This window comes from Alternaria rosae (assembly GCF_020736505.1).
Source record: "Alternaria rosae strain MPI-PUGE-AT-0040 chromosome Unknown BKA58scaffold_3, whole genome shotgun sequence".
Lineage (NCBI taxonomy): Eukaryota > Fungi > Ascomycota > Dothideomycetes > Pleosporales > Pleosporaceae > Alternaria > Alternaria rosae.
The window spans coordinates 2,048,300-2,069,533 of record NW_025763572.1 but is presented as its reverse complement, the minus strand read 5'-3'; the positions used below and the strand labels follow the sequence as shown (position 1 = coordinate 2,069,533).

General features: G+C 52.4%; 11 protein-coding genes across 11 annotated transcripts; 5 read left to right on the top strand and 6 right to left on the bottom strand.

Annotated features, from left to right (window-relative positions):
• The first annotated feature begins 893 nt into the window (after window positions 1-893).
• BKA58DRAFT_380536 (uncharacterized protein) lies at window positions 894-2,490 on the top strand. Its single transcript, XM_046169916.1, has 3 exons — window positions 894-1,501; window positions 1,554-1,874; window positions 1,927-2,490. The coding sequence occupies exons 1-3, from the start codon at window positions 1,282-1,284 to the stop codon at window positions 2,460-2,462; spliced, it is 1,077 nt and encodes a 358-aa protein (XP_046027804.1). The 5' UTR covers window positions 894-1,281; the 3' UTR covers window positions 2,463-2,490.
• A 510-nt stretch (window positions 2,491-3,000) lies between these two features.
• Window positions 3,001-5,337, bottom strand: BKA58DRAFT_129428 (heterokaryon incompatibility protein-domain-containing protein). The gene has a single exon (XM_046164356.1). It carries the CDS (start codon window positions 5,099-5,101, stop codon window positions 3,230-3,232), a length of 1,872 nt encoding a protein of 623 aa, XP_046027803.1. The 5' UTR covers window positions 5,102-5,337; the 3' UTR covers window positions 3,001-3,229.
• On the bottom strand, window positions 5,338-6,314 carry BKA58DRAFT_129427 (uncharacterized protein). Its single transcript, XM_046164355.1, has one exon. The coding sequence runs from the start codon at window positions 6,256-6,258 to the stop codon at window positions 5,575-5,577; it is 684 nt and encodes a 227-aa protein (XP_046027802.1). The 5' UTR covers window positions 6,259-6,314; the 3' UTR covers window positions 5,338-5,574.
• Window positions 6,315-6,455: 141 nt separating this feature from the next.
• Window positions 6,456-7,397, top strand: BKA58DRAFT_410050 (phosphatidylinositol glycan class L; the record flags this gene model as incomplete). Its single annotated transcript, XM_046172192.1, has 3 exons — window positions 6,456-6,672; window positions 6,735-6,837; window positions 6,887-7,397. The coding sequence occupies 3 exons, from the start codon at window positions 6,456-6,458 to the stop codon at window positions 7,395-7,397; spliced, it is 831 nt and encodes a 276-aa protein (XP_046027801.1).
• Window positions 7,398-7,839: 442 nt separating this feature from the next.
• BKA58DRAFT_129417 (F-box domain-containing protein) lies at window positions 7,840-8,846 on the top strand. Its single transcript, XM_046164354.1, has 2 exons — window positions 7,840-7,886; window positions 7,938-8,846. Exon 2 carries the CDS (start codon window positions 7,986-7,988, stop codon window positions 8,559-8,561), a length of 576 nt encoding a protein of 191 aa, XP_046027800.1. The 5' UTR covers window positions 7,840-7,886; window positions 7,938-7,985; the 3' UTR covers window positions 8,562-8,846.
• A 337-nt stretch (window positions 8,847-9,183) lies between these two features.
• On the top strand, window positions 9,184-11,520 carry BKA58DRAFT_129408 (uncharacterized protein). Its single transcript, XM_046164353.1, has 2 exons — window positions 9,184-9,705; window positions 9,760-11,520. Exons 1-2 carry the CDS (start codon window positions 9,364-9,366, stop codon window positions 11,386-11,388), a joined length of 1,971 nt encoding a protein of 656 aa, XP_046027799.1. The 5' UTR covers window positions 9,184-9,363; the 3' UTR covers window positions 11,389-11,520.
• On the bottom strand, window positions 11,485-13,042 carry BKA58DRAFT_129403 (uncharacterized protein). The gene has a single exon (XM_046164352.1). It carries the CDS (start codon window positions 12,828-12,830, stop codon window positions 11,580-11,582), a length of 1,251 nt encoding a protein of 416 aa, XP_046027798.1. The 5' UTR covers window positions 12,831-13,042; the 3' UTR covers window positions 11,485-11,579.
• Window positions 13,043-13,187: 145 nt separating this feature from the next.
• On the bottom strand, window positions 13,188-14,064 carry BKA58DRAFT_380527 (uncharacterized protein). Its single transcript, XM_046169915.1, has 2 exons — window positions 13,783-14,064; window positions 13,188-13,729 (listed from the first exon to the last, which is right to left on the bottom strand). The coding sequence occupies exons 1-2, from the start codon at window positions 13,972-13,974 to the stop codon at window positions 13,346-13,348; spliced, it is 576 nt and encodes a 191-aa protein (XP_046027797.1). The 5' UTR covers window positions 13,975-14,064; the 3' UTR covers window positions 13,188-13,345.
• An 839-nt stretch (window positions 14,065-14,903) lies between these two features.
• On the bottom strand, window positions 14,904-16,765 carry BKA58DRAFT_310407 (uncharacterized protein; the record flags this gene model as incomplete). Its single annotated transcript, XM_046167290.1, has 5 exons — window positions 14,904-16,039; window positions 16,091-16,375; window positions 16,425-16,514; window positions 16,639-16,683; window positions 16,735-16,765. The coding sequence occupies 5 exons, from the start codon at window positions 16,763-16,765 to the stop codon at window positions 14,904-14,906; spliced, it is 1,587 nt and encodes a 528-aa protein (XP_046027796.1).
• A 445-nt stretch (window positions 16,766-17,210) lies between these two features.
• On the top strand, window positions 17,211-18,062 carry BKA58DRAFT_399981 (uncharacterized protein; the record flags this gene model as incomplete). Its single annotated transcript, XM_046171573.1, has 2 exons — window positions 17,211-17,292; window positions 17,425-18,062. 2 exons carry the CDS (start codon window positions 17,211-17,213, stop codon window positions 18,060-18,062), a joined length of 720 nt encoding a protein of 239 aa, XP_046027795.1.
• A 1,299-nt stretch (window positions 18,063-19,361) lies between these two features.
• BKA58DRAFT_410048 (uncharacterized protein) lies at window positions 19,362-20,447 on the bottom strand (the record flags this gene model as incomplete). Its single annotated transcript, XM_046172191.1, has 2 exons — window positions 19,362-20,157; window positions 20,215-20,447. The coding sequence occupies 2 exons, from the start codon at window positions 20,445-20,447 to the stop codon at window positions 19,362-19,364; spliced, it is 1,029 nt and encodes a 342-aa protein (XP_046027794.1).
• Window positions 20,448-21,234: the final 787 nt, after the last annotated feature.

Here is a 21,234-nt window from a genome sequence, read left to right as displayed (position 1 = left end):
AACTTCGGGTACATGTGACAACATACGCTAAAATGAAGAACCTTACCGTCTAGACAAGGCTCTGAAAGCCGAGAGACTTGGTCACGAAAGCTACAGATAAGGGATGACGTTTATGCGACAGAAACTCGATACCAATGATTGCATGCGAGGAGCTTCATTGACAGTGTATACATATCCAGCCGGAGATATGCTGATAGGTCAGTTGACGATACAATCCAATGCCACCATTACCCTGCGATCTGAGTCGAGAAAATGCTTTCCGCGGCCACATGTGGATCCTGATTTGGCGTAGAGAAGCAGACAGTACGACTACAAATTGAACAAATGCGAAAGGTCAGTTGCACGATAGCTCATATTCCACGACCGTCTTAGATCAGTCGGAGTCCCTGAGCATCGATGAAACAGCCGTTCATCGAAAGGATATGACATGCATGCTGGCGGATTCATTCCGAAAAGTCTACCCTTGGCTCCATGGACTTGGCATGAACGCAATTGGAGTACCTCGATTGTCATCTACAAGGGTCAATATCAGTGTTTTGAGAAAAGGATCCGTCTTTGATCGCCAGTGCATCGTAGCGAGGTATGTTGCGAAAATGGCGAAGATGTCGTCATACACTGCCGGTATAGCCTATCCGAAATTTGCACTTGGCAGTCTGGATATCTTGGCAGTGTACCGACGTATTTTCCTGGGACGATGGTAGGTACCTGTGCGTGTGCAAGCAGTGTTGTTGTGGATGACGGAGCTCTAAAGAGCAAGGGGCTGGGAAGTCGCGGTCGCGTCGCGTTCTGTCCAAACTAATCAAAGACTAGTGTTCTCACTCCACACTACAGGTGGGAAGGCGGGAACGACGAAGTGTCTCAGTGACATGACATCGCTACATCCGCCGTTGCATGGGCGCAACGGCCTGTGACGCGTTATTCCCAGATCAATGTTATTGCCAGTCGCGAATGAGACTCTGCCGAGCAGCACGCCATCCCATCCCCACATGTCGTAGCCTCAACCCCGCAACACCTCGTCGATAACGCGCACCATGGAACATTGGGGCTGCAGGAAGCGACTACCGCCACTATCATAAGTGTCCCGAGAATAATTGCACCATAGGATCCATGCGATGATGCCACGATGCCAATGCACAAGCCGAGGAGCTACTGTTCGTCAGTCTTTCGATGCAAATGCGCCCAGGTTTAGTTGATGTGGCGAACAAGAGTAGGAGATAAGTATGACATCGCTCTGTCGGAATGCAAAATACACTGTAATAGTGCAAATCAGCATTGTTGATCATGGCCACGAACACCTTGACCACCACTACCATTAAGGACAAAGACATCACGACGCAGCCTGGATATCCTCGTGAGCCTCTAAAGATCAAAGGCGTTCTGGATGCATTCGAGTCTTTCGACGTTACACCAGTCATCGGCCGCGAATTTGTGGATGTGAGTCTGAAAGAATGGTTGCGCGCGCCAAACTCTGACGATCTGATACGCGACCTGGCAATCACAAGTAACCCACACCCAATGTTTTCCCAATGACTTAAAACTAACATTTCGGAAAGTTTCCCAGCGCGGTGTTGTCTACTTCCGCAAGCAGGATGATTTGGATGATGAACTTCAAAAAGAGCTGGCCCAGCGCCTGGGCGAGCTCTCTGGCAAACCTGAAACGTCCAAGCTGCATATCCATCCTGTTAGAAACGCGGGGAACCGTCTTGGGGGCAACGACAACGAGATAAGCGTCATCAGCTCAGATTTGGCGAAGCAACTCTTCAAGGAGCGGCCACAGACTGGCAAAAATGGCTGGCACAGCGACATCACTTTCGAGCCAGTACCAAGCGACTATGCAATCTTAAGAATGACGCAGCTACCAAAGTCAGGTGGAGGTGTGTGCGAGAAATAGTCGTACCTCCGTTGACCAGGCTAAGACTACTCCAGATACTCTATGGGCATCAGGGTACGACCTTTATGACCGCCTTTCGAAACCGTATCAGAAGTTCTTCGAATCTCTCACAGCAACGTACGCACAACCAGACTTCAATCGCGCGGCGAAAGAAAATAACTTTCCCGTTTACACCGCTGCACGAGGTGCGCCGGAGAACACTGGCGACTCTCTGACCGCTATCCACCCCTGCATCCGCACGAACCCCGTTACGGGATGGAAGTCTCTTTACAGCGTTGGCCACCACGTCCAGCGTATCAATGAGCTGAGCTCAGAGGAATCAGAGCGTACCAAAGCCTGGTTCTTACAGCTCATCACCGAGAACCACGATCTGCAGATCAGACATAGATGGCAGAACCCAAACGACGTGGCCATCTGGGATAACAGAAGCGTACTTCATACAGCGACGTACGACACCGATGGCCAAGGACCGCGGAAGGGGTATAGAGTGGTCAGCTTGGGTGAGCGACCATATCTGGATCCACAAAGTACGAGTAGGATGGAAGCGTTGAGACTGGCTGAGGGTCAGTAGCATGGGATACGTGCAGGTCTAGAACACCTATATGTTATCTTTACTCGAAAAGGATGAGCCGAAGCATTCCAAAACCAATAGAAAGAAGTGCGAAGAAGTGCTGAACAAAGCCTCGTAGGCTGCCACGATCACGTGCCCATGCATGTCAGCTTCTGCCTACATTATTGAACGGCCCACAACTCGAGACACGCTATCGAATTCGTCTCGCCATTCAGTCTCGGATTGCTAGGCATCCTCACTAACGTGACATATTCATATTACCGCCTCCCCACTAGACATGCCTATGCCCCCATCCCATCGTCTATATAAGACCGCACCACTTCCATACTTTTGTTCTCTATACTTACCAGCCAGGGTCGGCGAGCACATGCATTCGCATAGACCGGCTTAGATCAGCTGCATGGCACCATTGCGGGACTGGTCTTGTCTGATGGCTCTTTGTGGGCGGTCTCTGGCATAATTTTTGATGGCTTTTTCATTGGTCCTTCGCACTGTGGTGGGAGGACTGAGGAAGGAATGCGTGTAGACCTGAAAGATTGATGGAGTGAAGAAGTGGCGTATGATCTCTTCGATGGATTGAGAGAAGTTGGCCTTAAAAGAGTAGCTAGCTACATAAGCACATGCACCTTAGATAAGGAAAAAGCTAAACAGGTCTACAGCCTACATTAACATGGAAACATGCAAAGTGGGCGAGCTAACGTCAATGTAGGCCGCAGGGTGTTCAATTCTTCCGTCAATGAAGTGCCCATTTGTTGTCATAATGTGAGTCAACCCAGATTGAATTCTTTGGTCTCGGGTCGTAGTGCGTCCCAAGAATCTTTCAGCACGACACCTATTCCTCGTCTCTCTGCGAGATTTCCAACCCATTCAATCCACATGACATTGTAGAAAGATGCTTTCCGGTAATCATCCTTCTCAACCATCCAGTGAAGGAGCTCCTGATTCTTCTCGAAAGACATGACCGGCCATCCACGTTTGGCCACGCGTACTGGTCGAGAGGTCTCGGCTTCTGAGATAGCGACAAGTTCACAAACACTGCCATATTGAGGCTGATGGTTGATAGCATCGCACATTAAGGCAAGATTACCGACCATCTCCTTTTCATTGCACAGACTCATCAGCTTACGGTGCGTGTTGTTGCAAATTACCACATGCCCAAAAGCCAGGCGTGCGCACGGAGCGAGGCAGCGAAGAACGGGGCAAGGTGGAGCGTGTAACCTTCGCTCAGCCGAATCTATGGTAGGTAGTGGGTACGGATATCTATTGCTTTGTGGAGAAGCAGTATTCGTAAAGTAGTCGCCGTCCGGGTGGTAATGCCGACTCCATCCCTTAGGGAGCACATCCGTAGGCTTTTCCCGAAAAGCTTGATATCGGTAGAAACCATTGAACTTCGAATGGGTTCCGTCTACCGCGTTCGCTATCCGATACTCTGCCACAGGTCTCAAGGTCGCAATGGAGGCCCACTCTGATGCATGGCCGGTATCGCGAAAGATACTGGCGTAAAAAGGATACCAAGCAGATAGGCAGTCTATTGTTCCGTTCCTCCAGCCCGTCCACGACCAACTAGGTTCGCCCTCGCGTCTCCATACAGACTCCTTAGGTAGCCAGAGCAATGCGATGTCAAAGAAGAACTTCGGCATGCCATGAAGTAGACCGTCAGGGAAAGTAGTGTCCATGACCTCAGTAGCGCCTGCGAATGCTGCTGGGGCGTCTTTCTCGTAGGTTAGATTTCGAGAAGAAAAGTTTTCCACAAGCATTCCCCACCGACCGAGAGATGGCATAATAGGGATCAAAGACATCATGCCCATTGGGACGCCGAGATGCGGGCGCTCTGCTGGCCATGTAGTGTCTCGCATCCTCAAAGGCGTGGTATCTTGGGGATCGTGGCTGTCCTTCGCTGATGTGAGCTCGTCAACTCCCTCTCTCCACTCACAGCGCCCACATATCCACGACACAGTATCTTTGAAAATGAGGAGACGGCGTGAGAACAGAGATTCTTGGAATGTCCAGCCCCTAGTCGCCCATTTCGTATCTTCTGGATAAGCATCCCATAGATGAGAATACGAACAGACGCTAGGACCTCGATCCATCGAGGGACCCCCAATACCCCTCAGACCGTAGCTTGCGTCTTCACCACCGGCTGCAACGATGGTGAGTTCGGCACTTGCGTATATACGAGCCATAGCCCGCAAAGTGATGTTGATCGTGTCTAAATCTGCATCTTGAATGACAGACAGACAATCCACCCATAGATACCGCTCACCAAGGGCTTTGACCAGGTGAATAGCATCTCGAACTGTGTCAGGAAGGACTATCCCGCTGCCTTTGTCATAGAGAGCTCCTGGACGCAACAAGACTTCGAAATTTGATCTTGTTGTCTTGAACATCGGCGCGTTACCCCAAACGTACGAAAGGGCAACGTAGTTGATCGGTGCTGAGGTGGATATGATTGCAAGCGAGCCTTTGGTCACATCAACCAGTATGAGTTCATCAATGTGCTGTGCCAAGGCCCTCGCGTAGTCGTCATTGCAACAAGCGCCGTGTGTCTCGCGACAAGCTCTACGCCAGTTCCGGACGTTTTGGAGGTCAATTGTAGGCCTGATTGGCGCAGAAGATCCGTCGTCGCGAAGGAAAAGCATCTTCTAAGACGACAATGGTACTCGTGGGGCAGGAGCCGGGGCAGCGCTAGGTTGGTCGCTTGCGAACGGCGATTGGAAGGCAAATCAGGCTCAAAGGTAGCCGAAGAGCCAAACAAATTCGATAAGCAAGCTAAGCCACGATAAAACAAAACGTTTTCGCGATAGGTAGTGAATGCTACGAGAAGCTACAAGCTGACGAGGGCTAATGCAGAAGCGGGGTTTGTTGGGGATCTGGCGCCGAGCAGCGTTAGATTTCTCACGTGAGAGTACATGTAGATGCCCAGGTGTGTTGTTACTTCGCTGTTACGAGTGGCAACGCTGCAGGCTGAAGGAGAACTGAACACCGATGAAGCTCTCAGAATATTCCATTTGCTCGTTAGTGACACATGCGTACGCGTAAATGATACCAGTCAGCAGTGGACGTAGCTCACTCCGTGTACGGTATGCCCATGTGAACTGCGGTTGCGACGGCTCTAGAAGAACTCAAACCCATTCCACCAGATGTATCCAAGCACAGCAGCCACGCTTGTGGCCGCAAATGGCAGACTCATCTCCACAACGCTCCAGATCCAGAGCGTACCAACTGGAGGAGCTGACTTCATGACGTAGAAGTAGCCGTGTTTGTTGCCAGAGTATATCAGATAGCACCCCGCAACGACAGATCCTCCAAAGAATGTAGCGTCTCTAAGTATGGGAAATCGGTATGCAAAGTCGACGTGGGTGAGGTAGACTGCTAGGATGAATATGGGCCACGCTGCAAAAGCTCGCCACATGATCTCGTTCCAGAGTATATCCTCCCGGTATTGGCTGTATACGAGGACGTCGAGGGTAAGGTGGAGGATTGCCATGGAGATGGAGTAGAGGATGGAGTCTCCGAGGGGGCCGATCGGAGGAACATCGTCAGGCGATGCAGGTGTGGACGTTACTGGCACTTTGACAACTCGCGTTCTACCGTTTATCTTGTCTAGTTCTCGCTGCCTCTCTTCGGCCAAGTCGAAAAGTGTCTTGCCCGTTGGCTTGGAGAAGTCGGGATGCTTCAGAATCATCTCGACGCCATCTTCATCGATCTCGTTGGTGGGCTGGAAGCCGCTTCCCTTGCCATTCGCGCTTGCTTTGGACTCCTTGGCGCGTCGCTCTTTCCTGTTGCCGGTAGACATGGTGATGTGTATCTGGGGAGTGTGGTGGTTTGGGACACGTCGCGTGCGGCTCTAAGGAATCTCGAAGATGACGTGGGTCAAAGCTCGTTCCAGAACCTCGATGGCTTCATGCGAACGCGCTACCTCCCCTGACGCATGTACATAGCAGCAATAGCAAACACCAAATCGAACATACTCCTTATATGCGCTCGCTGACCATGAATTGGACTGTCTGGGCATCGGTGCCTGTCCTCATCTTTGTTTTCTGGATGTACACCAGCACCCTCGGCGCGTCTTTCCCCACATTACAAAACAAACGCATCCTACTGCTGATCGCACATCCTGACGATGAGGCTATGTTCTTTGCGCCGACTTTACTGGCATTGACGCGTCCGGAACGCGGAAATCACGTCAAGATATTGTGCCTGAGTAGCGGTATGGCCCTCACAAGTCCCCAGTGCTCTCAGAGGCATTCACTCATCTCATTCGTGCAACAGGCGATGCCGATGGTCTTGGCGAAATCCGCAAGAAAGAGCTGGTCAAAAGTGGGCTGCAGCTGGGAATCGGAAGCAAGGAGGACATTCTCGTGGTGGAAGACAAGTACGCATCGCCACGCACGTCCGACTGCAACATACTGACTGTGGTCCAGGAACTTCCCCGATTCCATGACAGTAACATGGCACCCTCGTCTAATCTCCAACCTACTCACCACCGCATTCGCCCCAAACATGACTTCAATCTCTTCCAAAGAGGCACCGCAGGCGACAGTCGACACTATAATCACCTTTGACGCACACGGCGTCTCCGGTCATCCTAATCACAAGTCGCTCCATGACGGAGCGCATACATTCTTGAAGGCGCTCATGCACCGACACAGCGGGTGGGAGTGCCCTGTCAAGCTGTACACCCTCACCACTACCTCCATATTCCGTAAATATCTTAGCTTGTTGGACGCACCGGCTACAATTATTGGCGCAATCATCCGCAAGAAAGAGCTCGGAGGCTTTCCGACTCCACTCTTGTTCGTCAGCTCACCGATCGGTTACAGGACTGCCCAGAAAGCCATGACCACGGCACACGAAAGCCAAATGCGCTGGTTTCGTTGGGGCTGGATCTCTCTGTCGCGCTACATGGTTCTCAACGATTTGAAGAAGGAATAGTCGCATTGGTGTCGGGAGGCGCACCGGGAATCTATTGTAGCCATCGAGACCCTCTAGTCTGAACTCTAGTAGGCCTGTGCTGAGGCGATAATGTGCTACGTATACGGTGTGGCTGACAAACGGCAAAGAACATCCCATCGCAATTTTCGGATCCTGAAGTCGTGTAACATACCAAGGGAGGCAACTGGCGGAACACGGCAACAACGCCGCGGACAATGGGCTCCACCATTGGTCATGCCTGAGGAACCTAGGGATGCGCGGGCTTGGAGGTCCGTGTGACTTTGGCATTACACAAGAGGCGCATGTTAAAATTGTGCTCACAGCCTGCTCACTCTTGCAATCATCATGACCTAGGAGTGTATTGCTCGTCTTCCCGACGAAAAGCAGAGACGGCGACCTGCTTTCACCCTTCGCGTTCTGCATACATCGCGCAACAGGCAGCAAAGGGCGCCGGGGAAAAGATCCGCAACCACTTGGAAGGCATCAATCGTAAGCTGGATGCCGATCTTCACATAACACCAACTGACGCGCCGGTCTTAGACAAAGCGACTTCGAAAGCCCGTCTGACGCGCACAGCGTGTGCACACCATGTCTTCTCCGCCCCTCCTTCGCCTGCCCGTTGAGCTTCATCTGGAAATAATCAGTCTTCTCGACCTAAGCAACAAAGCCAACTTGGCTTTCACAAATCGCTATTTCAGATCTATCATATCCGCACCGACGCATGCCGAATTTCTGGCCGCCGAAGGAACTACTTGGGCCAAGACTAAACAACTTTATACTTGCAAAGGCTGCATCCGCTTTCACCACTGGAAAGCCTTTGCCGACGATATGAGAAAAGGCAAATGGTGTCGCAGTGGTACTTCGGCCCACACAAGATTTTGTCTCGAATGCGGGGTAAGCGATGCGCTGTACGCCCCAGGAACACTACTCACAATCTGCAATCGAGTTCACGTGCTCTGCGGTCTCTGCAGAGTCCTTACAGATCAAGTTGGCGACCGTCGTGGCAGGTGCGCTGGTTGTTCCCCAGGCCCGTCACGCAACTACAACTGTGACTACTTCAACCACGACAGTGACGATGGCTGGAGGCAAGAACGCGCATCTGATCGAAACCACCTACGAGAGATGTACGACTGGCCTGAAGAGGGACGCCTCTCTAGGTACTAAGACTAAGAGTGTTACCAACAACCGTAGATTGGCAGTGTGTCGTTGGTCGCAGCTGGAAGCAATGGTACCCTCGCATACAAAGCTAGAGCATTCCACGGCCACGATCTCATCAGATATGAGACTACGACATCTTGTATAGACTACGGTTGCTGTTATTCCGGCATTGTCCTCCTCTTCGCGTTTGCCACTGTGTTCACCAATAGACCGTTCGCAGATGTTCCTCACTCCACCACGTCATGGCTGCTGTCAATATTAACAAATGCTCTACCATTCATAAGGTGCCCAACATGCAGTCCAGATTGAGACTTTCACAGTTCACCGATCTCTGACGTTCGAGCCTTTTGGGAGTAACGAAAGCTCTCAAATCACACCCTCGCTTGCTCTTAACCTGCGCTTCGATATCCAGATCTCTCATAAGCGTAGCCTTAATTTACTGAAAATGCCAAAGCCAGGGAAGTCCACTCCTACGACTGCCTCGCCGACAGGCCTAGACTCTGCACTTGAGCGACCAAGGACCCTCAAGCGACGCATCTCTTCGACCTTCAATACGTTCTTGGGAGCTCTGCCCATACGAAGATCAAGCTCACATGTCAGTTCGACTCTATGGTCAAGTACGGCACTCGGAGAAGAGGTGATAATACGACGAGGCGTTGCTGGTGCTGATCAGCAGGCTACTCAACCCCCTCCAGTCATTCGACTGCAAGTACCATCGCTGTCTGAATCCAGTCAGCCTTGTCCATATGATCCGAGTGAATACCATTCCTTCCCCAGTGTGGAACGTGGGCGCTGCGATTTCTGCGGCATGCGACCACCGAAGTCGCCCTCTAGCGAACCATGCAATGAATGCCGGTCCCAAAGCGCACTTTCCCACATGAAAGCTGCCTTCAGACGGAAGCCGGGCCTCAGGGTTAAGGAGGCAACAGAATACCGAAGCCCTTCTTATACACAGCACAGTCCCTCATCCGAAGAATGTCCGCGTATCGTCCCTCCCGAAATCGCAGCGAAAAGGATAGGCAACCCACCACGGAGAGCAGCACTTCCTGTGCCGCGACCTGGTGCTATCAACCCAGCGCTACAGCAGAGAAGTACTACCAGGAGTGTAGATAGTCCCTGGCGATCAAAAAGCGCTCTTGAGCGTAACGAAGTGAGGCCAATCAGTCCCAAACTACATTATCATCGTTACTTACGCAACTCAAAGGACTACCCTTACGTTCGCGAAAGTGAAGTATCGCAGCACTTGGATGCCATACGTGCTGGAGCCCCAAGTCCGCTGGTCGATTTTGCCCGCGCTGCCCGTCGCAAGAAAACTTTGGATCCGATTACAGACTTTTCCGAGACGGTCTTCTATGGCCAGAAATTTTCTGCGGCATTCACTAACAGTGCAGAGCAACGCCAGTTGTCGCAACCCAGTTGTAGCAACCTAGTCGTCGAGGGCTATCTAGAAACTGGTGGACATGTCGTTGTTGAACGACCGCGCCCTGAGCAGCAGGCTAGTATCGATGCACAATTGTACCATAGTAGTGTCCATCCAAGACTCTCCCCACAGCAATCACATCGACAATCGCGGGCTTCAAGGCGGTCAGCTGATAGTCGCCATCGCACGAGACGTAGAGGTTCTGAAGAAGAGTTAAAAACAAACGACCAACTACCAGACTTCGAAGAGGGGTCCGCTTATGATGAAATGCCTAGATTGCGAGGTGGCGGTGGAGGAGACGGAAACGTTCATACTAGTGGCTGTGGTCTAATGATGAAGCAACTGCTACTTACCTGTCACAGACCTGGTCATGGCTACGACACCGACTCAGGTAGCGACGAAAATCTGCCACCGGCGAGAACCCATAATATCGCCGAAGTTGCGCAGGCTTTGAGGAGGGCACATGGTACATCTCGCCTTCCAAGAGGTATCTCTAGGGGTTATGGAAGCCAAGAGACACCACGAACGGGCAGATCCGCATCTGGCGGCGGAGATGCTACCAATTTACCAACCTCGCGTACAGCAAGTTTTGCGGCTAGATACCCGCAGCCACGCTCGGTCTTCTCTTATATGTCACTGTTCCGTCTTGCCTCGGTCTTTGCTCGTCCCGCAAATCCTTCTGTCGATGCTCCCGCCGTCGCTGCGAATGATGCAACACTAACAGCCACACTCCGTCCGGCTGTCAGCCTTAGAGGGGGCGCCGGTTCGCCCTCTGCTCTACGAGACCATGAGCGTGTTCCGCCTACGCTCTTCTGGCTCGCAGGTGGGAAGGGTAAACCGATCACAACTGCTAGCTGGAAGAGTCAGAAGCCCAAAAGGAGAATGGGCGGGGTGTTCGGAATGGCTCTCCACGGGCTAGACGCAGGCACCGAGTATGGATCAAGGAAATATAAAGGGGATGACGGTAGCAGTTCTGAGCTTCCGCGACATGTTGCAGTCGCAGTTGAAGTAAGCAAGCCTGCCACGAAAGAGAAGGCAGAGAGCGTGAAGTCAGGCATGACATACTCTTCTAGATTATCCTCTTCATCAAGGAGTAGTACCAAGAGCAACAGTAGTCGTTCCTCGAACTCGCACGGATCTGCTGCCGCCGTTGGCGAGGTACGAAGAGAGGTCCCCTTAGACCCGGTACCTGAAGAAGCGGCTGCACCAGCGATAGATCCTCCCCCAGCTGACCCTGCAGCCGCAGAGGGTACACCAGTACAGGTCTCGGGGGAAGAAGCTCCTCCCGCCGATGATGCGCAACGAGGGCTTGTGGATGATGGTGCTCATGGTGCTGCACCCGCTCCGAATGAAGTTGAGCACGAGCACGTGGGGCAGGCGGCAGTAGAAGGAGATGGCAGGGCTCATAGGTGAACTCAAGGAGTGCTAAAGATATAAGGAACTGGGGTGATGGGTACCGTGTCGTGGTGTTGCCGTGCTAATATCGGGCGTTTCTTCATGTTTGCAGTACTGCTTCCGACTGCACTTATGCTTTTCAATGCTACCCAAAACACCCGCGCCTAATCTTCAAAGCACCATATCGTACAATGTTGCATCCCCGCCATCTAACTCATCAGCCCATGAACCTGCTCTCCGCTCAAAGTTGCCTTAGCGGCCGGTCTCTTCCCTGCAGCTTTCTTAGACGTAGGCGCACTCGTCCTCCTCCCACCTGCCGAAGGCCTACTAGTACCGGCACTTCCACCACCCCTCTGCGCCTCAACAGCAGCTTCATGTTCAATTTTGCTGACTGCCCTCGTAATCGCCATACTATATCCACCAATCCATTCACTCCAGCTCTGCTTTCCATCGCTGTTATCCACAGCAACCTCCATAGTCGAACTCATGCTTCTCTTCGGTTTTGGTGTCGTCCCAGAGGAAGATTTCGAAGCAGGAACTTTGGTAGTTCTGCTGCTAGACTGCTGTTGCGGTGAAGAGGCGTTGTTCTCAGAAGCCCGCACAGCAGCGGCGGCGCGTCGTTGCTCGAGGAAAGATCGCGCTACATTTTGGGCCGCGGAGACGCCTGACTTGATTGTCTTGACGTCTTCGAGGTTGACATTGGCGGGGATGGGGATGCGGTAGCTTCCTGATAGGGTGACTTGTCTCTCTGTACCTGCACTTGCTCCTGATGCACCCCTGTCGATCTCCTCGACATATTCTGTTCCTCGACTTGTGGCGCCTTTGCTGCGAGGAGTGAAGTGTTCCAAGTCCTGTCGTGCCACTTCCAATTCGCCCTCAAGCCGCACAAGCTCCTCATCTGCTTCCTCTTCGTCGTCTTCAAGTTCCTGAACCCTGGAATTGCTGTTGTCGTTGGTCACGGTGCTAAGCGTGGGAACCTGCGCTGCAGATGATGCTTTTCGACCCTTTCCTCGTCGGCGAGGTGAGCGGCCAGGCCGTGAGTCGGGGATCGCACCGGCTTTGTAGAGCTCTTCTACTTTGGCTTCCAAGCCTCTGACACGAGACTTCAGCGCTTCGAGCTCGGAGGGCGATGGTACATCTGCTGGTGTTTTACTTGTGACCGTAGACTTTGTTGCGTCTGTAGATGTTGATGTGGGCTCCTTGTTCAGCTTTCTGGGTTTCTTTTTCGGTGTCTTCGCTGCCGCGGCGGTACCGTCATCTGTGCTTGGTATTCCTGCAGCCTTCTTTGCTGACGATGCTGAAGCCTTTGTGGCGGGCTCTTTTGGCAAGACGACTCCGCCCGCGGACCCTGCTCTTCCCTGTTCAGTCTGGCTCGGAGTAGCGGCCTTCCTGGATCGTGCCTGCTTGGCTGGCGTTGCAGGTGTCGCATTGGGTCCTGGTGATGATGGCATCGAAGCCATTGTGTGAAGATGTCCCCTCTATTTGAGCCCAGGGATGATATGTGCCAAACCCCTAGCAACGCGCGTCGTGTCTATGGTACGCTTCCGCTTGGTTCCTATGCTAATGAGATTGGGCAACATCCATAGACGTGTCGAAGTTCTAGATCAACTAATTGGAATGAAACACTATATGCATCGCAAGACACGAAAAGGAAAGTGATAGCGTAGGCGATCGCCGCCAAAGCAAGATATCGAAGTTGGACACAGGCCGAGCACATCTGACGTATTGTGGCGCACGTACCGGGATCCTGCGTCGTGAACCCTGTTCGCGGCACGTCAACGGCGATCAACTAGACGTTAGCATCGCTGCACCACATGCAAGGGAAAGGACCAGACATTTTTAGCGGATTCTTCCTCCTAGCCTGCTACAACACACGCAATTGAAGCAATATGCCACTGCGTTTACAGCCCAGGGGACTACATTACCCTGGAGTCCATCAGGTCTTCGGTTTCGTGTGTTGTTGTAGACTGCGGCATTATGTAGCAGAAGATCTACTGACGAAGACCAAGAACTCGCAGCCGTCAGGCAAGTCTCCAAACGGCCACTTTATACCGTCTTTTTTAGTAATATTCAGCGCAGCCTCGGGCTCAGCATGATCAACCCAGAATCCAGTATCAGCGCAGCAAATAGCACCTGTCTGATCGCTCTGATCAAATAAGGAACCCATAGGTTTAGACATCTTGACGTAAGAAACTGGGGATGACTCCATAATGGCCGGTGCAAGCTCTTTCATCATGCTTAAATCCGCGTCCTTAATCCCGCTTCCAAAGGCTCGAAGAACGGCACGGACAGCAGCAGGATGAGACGAGAGGATTCCGAAACTGCGGTCGTGCTCATTCTTACGCAGATTCAATAAGATCTTCAAAGTTTAGCAAATGCTTGTCAAGGTCAAAAAGCTGTGTGAAGACCAACCTTCGTTGCCAACCCATTGCGCCTGAAATCCCGACCGACACATAATTGAGTAATCCAGCCAGTTTTGCGACACTTATAGGCCCAGAAAGTTGCAAAGGCGTGTCCAGCAAGCTTGCCATCGACCGTAGCGCGAACCAGAACGCTGTCAGTTCCAGGAGCAAGAGATTGCTCACGAAAACGGTTTTTGGACATCTTCACGGGGCGTCCTACAAAAACATTAGCTGCCTATCCATTAGGATAGGAAGAGAAGTGTGCATACCCGGCTTGCAGAATTTGCCAAATGTGCCCATTTTCTTTTCGGCGTGAGGACTCCAGATTCCATAATCAGAGGAAAAGAGCTCAGCGGCTTGAGCGATCATCTCTTCTGTGACATCATGGTCTTGAACCTTCTCAATGACAATGCTGCTAGTCATGGTGTGGATGATATTTTGTTCTGTATTTTGAGAATTGTAGTTGTAAAAGAGAAGGATTGCGACCAAAGAACAGATTTCATAGTCTCAAGTCCTACCATGGTCCGCATGCTTGGACTTTTGACAACGACCCACTCCTGTCAGACCCTCATACGAACTCCACATACACATCAAAGTAATGAACCGCGTTATCGCAAACGTGCGTCAAACATTGGAGTGTAGATACTTTCGAAATTCTTGTTGCAGCTAAATACATGCCAGTGCATATCATCCCTCTAGTTTCCTAATACAGATCCATCAAAGAGAGCTTGGCTAGGCCCCAACAATAGACACACTGATGGCGAGAGGAGATGATCGAGAATATGGCATATCCTATATTTACCGGATCCGGAAGGTCTAGGAGGAAGACCAATACTTTTGAGAGATGAGCAGCGCCAAGGAACGGCATCGTAAGGGGGCATGCAGAAAGAAGCTCGTAAAACGTCCCAAGTCCAGCCACGGACACCTTGCAAATCGCGCTCGGATGAACAGGGCTGTCGAAAGGACGATGATTGTGCGGTGATGCAACAATATGGGAAAACCGCCAAACAAAAACAGCTGTCATAAACAGCAGAAGCCCAGAAACACAAAGGACGCCACCACGCCGTCGAATATGCGTTGCGTTCATCCCAGATACAGCATCGGGGCTAGTCTCAAAATTGATACGTCCACCTAAGACGCGATGGCGCGGGCTGGGGCACCTCCGCCTCCTCGGCGGTTGTTCTTAACGTTCTTGGTGGCCTTGGTGACAGTGCTCCAGCCATCGTCGTCCATGGCCTCGGTAGTAGTGCCTTCAGGTGCCGCAGCAGTGCTAGACTTCCGCCTCCATGAGCCTTGTTCAGCTTTCGGTGGGTCGCGAGTGACTTCTTGCGGCTTAACGTCCTTGTCGTGTACAATCTCTCCCTCGGCATCCTCGTCTTGGCCAGCAGAGTTACCCTCGTCCACCCGTTGAAGGATCTCGAAGTTGGACTTGGGCTTCTCCTCGCTACCATTCTCCTCCTTCTTTGTCGGCGTTGGCTGTGCTGAGTCCTTGGGCGCAGGCTTCTCCGCGGCTTCCTTGGCCTTCCTCTCCTCGCGCGCCTTGTCGTCGGCTTCCTTCTTCTGGCGTAGAGCAAGTTGCCTCTTCTCCTCGATCTCTTTCTCACGAGCAGCAGTGTCGATGGGGCGGGCAGCACCGAATGGGTTGGGCTTGTCAGAAGGAGTGGACGCGTCTTGCGCTGGTTGAGCCTCGGAGACTGTTCGCTTGGCCAGGTTCAAGCGAGGGCGGCCAGCGGGTGCAGCGGCCTGCGGTGCCGGTGACGATGGTGTGCTAGCGTCGGGTGTGGATGTAGGTGACTTGATAGGCGCATCGGGGCGCATCTTGGATCGCCACTGGTTGTCATTGTCTGCGGCAGTAGGCTGCCTCTCAAATTGCGGTCGCTCCTGGAACTCGCGACGCGGCCCACGGGAGCCTTCAGTACCCTGACCCTCGCCCCAGGCTGGGGACTGCCTGCGGCCCTCGCGGGGACCTCCTTCGAAGCCGCCTCGCGTGCGGCCGCCTTCGCTGGGAGGAGGTGCAGCGGCTGGCGAAAGGGGTCCTCGGCGCTCCCAGTTGCCAAAGTCGCGAGACTTTCCGTCACTCTCGAATGGGGGTGGGCGGCGACGCTCACCACGTTCGCTGCCGGCGTCAGATCCTGCGTCGAAAGCGCGGTCACGGCCCGAGCCGAAGCCGCCGCCGCGTCCGGAGCTGCTGCGCTGGCCAGGTAGATCAGGGAGGGGTCCCTTTCGGGTCCAGTCTGTGATGACGCGGGCTTCTTCGCGGTCCTTGGCTGTGACTTGTCAGTATTTGTTTGGGTGCATCCTGTAGGCACATGACGTACGTGGTTCTGCGACGCTGACACGGATATTCCTGCCCTGGAAAGATGTGCCAGACAGGTCAAGAGCCTTCTTCAGTCCATCAACACTGCCAAATTCGACGTAGCCGAAACCCTTGGGCTTTCGGTCCAGTTTGTCCTCGACGATGCGCACGTTGGTCACTTCGCAGTCTGCGAAGAAGTCGGTTACGTCGCCTTCGGTAGCATCGAAGGAGAGGTTGCCCAGATGGGCGGTGTACGGGGGCTTAGAGGGCATGGGAAGCGCCTCGCGAGTTGCGAATCCACGGTCGGCTGGGAAATTGTTAGCATACGCAAATGCGTGTAAAGAGGCTCTACTCACCAAAGCTGCCAGCGCGGTCAGCACCGAAGCCGCCGCCGCCAGAGCCAAAGGTAGGCCTGTCGCCGCCATAGCCAGAGCTTCTACCGGCACCTAAAAATGTGTAAGTCTACCGTCATTTGCATGTTCGCGCTGCGACAGTTGGTGGGGTGAATTACCGGCTCCTGCAAACGTTAGTATACCAGGCCACTCCCTAAGCAGAACGTGTGTAACTCACCAGGCATTGGCGCGTCCTCCATTTCGTCGGCCCATGATCCTAGCGCTGCTACATGTCAGTCTTCCGCGCGCTCGAGGGCAAGTAGGCGGGGCGTACATTGGTCTCCTAGGAAGTCTCCCAGGGACATCTTCTGCTGTTCCTTCTTCTTGGGCGCTGCAACACATCGTTAGCCATGACTTCTTGTCTTGGGCGCGGTACAGAGCGGGGCAAAAAAGCCGGCTCGAGTGACGCCTGCAATTTACGTGCGCACCACGACCACGTACCCATGATTGCGGTTTGGCAGACTGTGCGCGAGTAGGTTCCGCGCGCTGTCTGATTCGGGTTTGGAGAGCGGTCTCTTGCTCTCGGGTTGGGTTGCAGGTGGTTGCGGGGTCTGTCGTTGAATCGTGTGTGGGGTGAGTTCTTGAGACTTTCCCGAACGGAAATCTTAAGCTCAGGCTGTGCGTTCGTTGGGCCTCGCTTAGTCATCGCCTTTGCTTTTCCAACGGCGTCACCAACGCCGAGCCCTAGATTGTCATTACCCGAATCTGGTCCACCACTTTCGCGCCTCGAATCGCACCCATGAAAGAGCGATGAAAGCCAAACATGACCCAGACCAGGTCACGCAGCCCCTCGAGGTTGCCCGGCAAGCACTCTATATTGGTGGAGCCTCAGGTACGCACATGATCTTTTCACTGCTCCACGTAGTCTCGCTTCATTGTAGTCGTGCGCTTCCATCTCACTTCTGCATGATTGTCTTCTTGTCAGCTTTTTCTCACCTCATAAATTTTGCCTAACCTGGTCCAGCCATTCCTGGTACTGTGATTGGTGCCTTCTACGGTACGATCCGCACGCAAACTCCGGTTCTGTTCTCCATCGTTTCAGGAGCGCAATGGTTCGCCATTGGCAGCACGTTCTGGGGCATCCGCACGTCAGTCCTCAACCACGCTGGCTTACTCAACTGGTGGAACCTTACTCGCGAGGCACCCATCTATCCTCGCACTGACCTTAACCCAACCACGTCTGACAAAGTTCGCGCGTCAGCCCTTGCTGGTGGACTGACTGGATTCAATCTCGGCCTCCTCTTTCGCGGCCCTCGGAACGTCATCCCTGGTACCATCATGTTCACTCTGTTCGGCTGGGCAGGACAACATGGGTACAATTACCTCGATGCCAAGAACTCCAGCGAAATCCAGGAACGAGCGAGAGGCGAAAACAAGCCCAAGGAGAACTTTATGCACAAGATTGCAAAGAGCAAGTGGAGTCCTATGCAGGTCTTGACCGACGACGACTACGAGAACATGATGCAGGAAAAGCTTCTTCGGGTCGAAGCCCAGATCGCGGTAATTGACGACAAGATTGATGTATTGAAGAAGCAAGCATTTGAGTTGGAGACGCAGCGAAAGATGAAGGAAATACAAGAGCAGGGACAAGCCACCAAGTGAGAGGATGACCTTTTAGCCATGCATGTCGTAGACTTGAGACTTAGAATGCGTTATGTAAGATATGTTTCATTTCTCTTTCTTGGTGAACTCCTAGTATCTTTCTTTCCTATTGCGCAACAGGTGGTTTTGCTCTATGTTATCATCATTTCACCGAATACTTGTCTCACTCATCGTTCCGCTTCTTCTCCTAACCCTCATCATCATATATACATGTGCGCTTGACTATCTAGTTCCGCTCCACTATTATGCAAAATTCACGTCTTTAAGTTGTGGTTCGAGTATGGAAGTACATCACAGCTCGAAGACGCGTTACACGCGAGTCTATACACATCAACAGCCTCATATCTGACGTTTGGTACCTCCGCAGTAGCTACGCATCACCATTACTTCGTGAATACTCGGCGTAGCCTCCGCGCTCTGCTTGAGGCTTCTCAGTAGTGATAGATCTTCGCTCTGGAAAATAGCCATCAAGCACTGCGGACGCCTCCCCCGAGCTCGTCATCATTCTCACTACCATCACTCTCGCTTCCCGCCGGCGCCCTGACCTTCCGCCATCGCACACTCACCCGAAATGCAAACGCACACGCCCGCGCCCACACAGTGCTCTCACCAGGCACCCTCTCACTCGCCTCCAAACCTGCATTCACCTCGCCTCAAGTCCCACCCCACACTCCACACTTTCTCCCCCAATATATAGCAATTAAATCCCCAATCTTCCATCAACAAGCCGCTTTAGCTGAGATTCGAGAGGAACGACCAAAGATAGGAGCCCGCAATCACAACATTAACGGCTTCAGAATGGTTAATCATTCCACACCCAACTCACCTAAGGCGCCTTGTTCGATTCCCCAGTCTGCCTTTGGGAACATCTGGACCCTTGAAGGATACAACAGACAACAATGTCCAGAAACGAAAAACCAGTAATGGTTAGACGTCGTCTTCTACCTTCGGGTAGAAGATGCTTTTTGTCCTTTTTTTGCTTTTTGCTCTTGATACATTCTTTCTTTCCACCTACAACTGAGAGATACATCTTAGAGCTACTATAGATGTACTGTTCTTTCTTTTCGCGCTGCGTATAGATCTTACTTGCAGGCAGTCTGTTAGGTTTTATCTGCATAGCTTTGCATCGCGCAAAGACTGCTAGAAATATAAGAAAGTGTAAGAAAGTGTAGTAAAGCTGAATAAGAGGATCTTTGATGCAGACATAGCGCTTTACAGCGCACATAGATACAAGAGCAGCAAAGCTCTGCTTCAAGACTTATGTTTTACGCCTTGTCCATACGGCTAACCCTTTATACTCTACTGCTTGACATCAATCGGCTTGCCGCCCTGCTCTCCACTCTTCAAACAACTCTCCAATATCTCCAGATCCTTCAACGCCTCCTCAGGGCTCTGCATCTCGTTCCTCTTTCCTTGCTCTAGACTCTTTGCCCAAGCCTTGATCTCCTGGTTCACGCCGTTGCCCTCATCCGGGAACTCCTTCGTCTCTGGATCTTTACCATCCTTGGTGATGGTGACCTTGCCGCGAGCGACGTGTACTGAGCCCTTCTCGCACGCAACAAGGTATTCAGAACCGGTGTCAGTGGTGCCAAAGGAGATGGACAGAGTACCAGAGGAGTTGTTGTCCAGTTGCATAGTAGCATTGAGTGTGTCGATAGGTGGAAGGTGTTCCTGAAGCTGCGCCGTGAATGCGCTAACCTTCTTGATCTTTTGGCCGCCACCTTGTAGCAGCAGACGTGTCGCCGCTACAAAGTGTACGCCACCGTCAAGCACGAAACCGCCCTGGTGATCCGGCTTTTTGCGCCATTCTGTCTCGTAGTACTTGCTGCCTGCTGACACCATAGCAGCAACACGTACACGGAATGTAAGAATGCGGCCCAGGGAAGCAACCTGCTCGGCACCCCAGACATAGGAGTCGATGAAGCGGAAGTTTTCCGCTACAGTGTAGATTGCAGAGGTGTTGGAGGAGTCTTGTGTCCATGAAAGCAGTTCGTGTGCGGTCGCTAGGTCCTTCGCGATAGGCTTCTCAGCAAAGACGTGTTTGCCAGCTGCGAGAGCTTTCTTGATGTAGTCTGGCTGGGCGAGGATTGGTAGTCTGAGTTGTGCTATGTTAGCGAATCATGTTCTGAACTCTGGCAATCAGTATACGTACGCGACGACTACGCCCTTTACATCGTCCCTCTTGAGTAGGTCTTCGAACTTCTTGCCATCCTGGTCGTCGCTGTAGAGTTCAACGTCAGAAAGCTTCTCCGATAGCGCTTTTGCCGATTTGAGTGATCGTGAGTAAACTGCTTTTAGGCTCAATGACGGGGTATCTTGAATGGCGGGCAAGTGTTCTTCTTTGGCGAAGATGCCGCTTCCGATGATAGCTACGCCGATAGACATCTTGATGGAGATTTCACAAGTTGATAGCACAGGAGTTCCTGGAAGATCTTGAACAGCTCACTCTCCTCGAGATATGTAGTCCCAGTAACGGCTGTACTGCGGCTAAATGGCAATTGTAGTGGAGGTAGTAGTCCTTTCTTCCAATAGCATCTACGCCATGACCTGTCGCGGGGTACATGTCGCTGCCCCACGATGGCGATGACGTCGGGCACCATACTGCAAATGGTCAAGCGCGATCAGCTCCACCGGTTGCCGACTCCGTCACAGTTGGCCTTTCATCAACATCGATATTTCACAACGCCCATCGCGCATCTGTTAAGCTTCCTGTCCTGCATGATCGACGCGACTTTCATGCATACCATGTCGCGCATTGGACACGCGATCATCACGCGTGTTGTCTTCGGCAGTTGAAGCGAAACGTTCAGAGCGCTCTACATTCACGCATGAACGCGTACGCTATGCTGATAACAGTCACAGAGGGCACCCTGGATTACTGAGAGTCGTCGCAATGCTTACAGAAGATTTGCGCATTCGCACCCAACGCGCAACACGCCAACAATTGTATCATCTGTTCCAGGGTCCGGCACCACATACGCGCATCGGATCGACTTGTCTGCCCCCACCTTCCGATGACATAAAACGGCCTCAACAAGACAGTACGATGGCGAACTATGTGATTGTATCACCGCGTGGATATGCTTGTGGTGGTGTCTTGGTAGATGTCAATGTCTTCAAAGCAACTGGATATGGCTGGGACGCGTCCACAACCAACTACCAACGATTGCCT

Bases quoted from the DNA above. Each gene is read 5' to 3' on its own strand.
- BKA58DRAFT_380536 (XM_046169916.1), top strand. From the start codon at position 1,282: ATGGCCACGAACACCTTGACCACCACTACCATTAAGGACAAAGACATC. The intron at 1,502-1,553 runs GTAACCCACACC...CATTTCGGAAAG, and splicing joins ACGCGACCTGGCAATCACAA to TTTCCCAGCGCGGTGTTGTC. The intron at 1,875-1,926 runs GTGTGTGCGAGA...AGACTACTCCAG, and splicing joins GCTACCAAAGTCAGGTGGAG to ATACTCTATGGGCATCAGGG.
- BKA58DRAFT_129428 (XM_046164356.1), bottom strand. From the start codon at position 5,101: ATGCTTTTCCTTCGCGACGACGGATCTTCTGCGCCAATCAGGCCTACA.
- BKA58DRAFT_129427 (XM_046164355.1), bottom strand. From the start codon at position 6,258: ATGTCTACCGGCAACAGGAAAGAGCGACGCGCCAAGGAGTCCAAAGCA.
- BKA58DRAFT_129417 (XM_046164354.1), top strand. From the start codon at position 7,986: ATGTCTTCTCCGCCCCTCCTTCGCCTGCCCGTTGAGCTTCATCTGGAA.
- BKA58DRAFT_129408 (XM_046164353.1), top strand. From the start codon at position 9,364: ATGCGACCACCGAAGTCGCCCTCTAGCGAACCATGCAATGAATGCCGG. The intron at 9,706-9,759 runs GTGAGGCCAATC...CGCAACTCAAAG, and splicing joins GCGCTCTTGAGCGTAACGAA to GACTACCCTTACGTTCGCGA.
- BKA58DRAFT_129403 (XM_046164352.1), bottom strand. From the start codon at position 12,830: ATGGCTTCGATGCCATCATCACCAGGACCCAATGCGACACCTGCAACG.
- BKA58DRAFT_380527 (XM_046169915.1), bottom strand. From the start codon at position 13,974: ATGTCCAAAAACCGTTTTCGTGAGCAATCTCTTGCTCCTGGAACTGAC. The intron at 13,730-13,782 runs GTTGGTCTTCAC...TAAACTTTGAAG, and splicing joins GCAATGGGTTGGCAACGAAG to ATCTTATTGAATCTGCGTAA.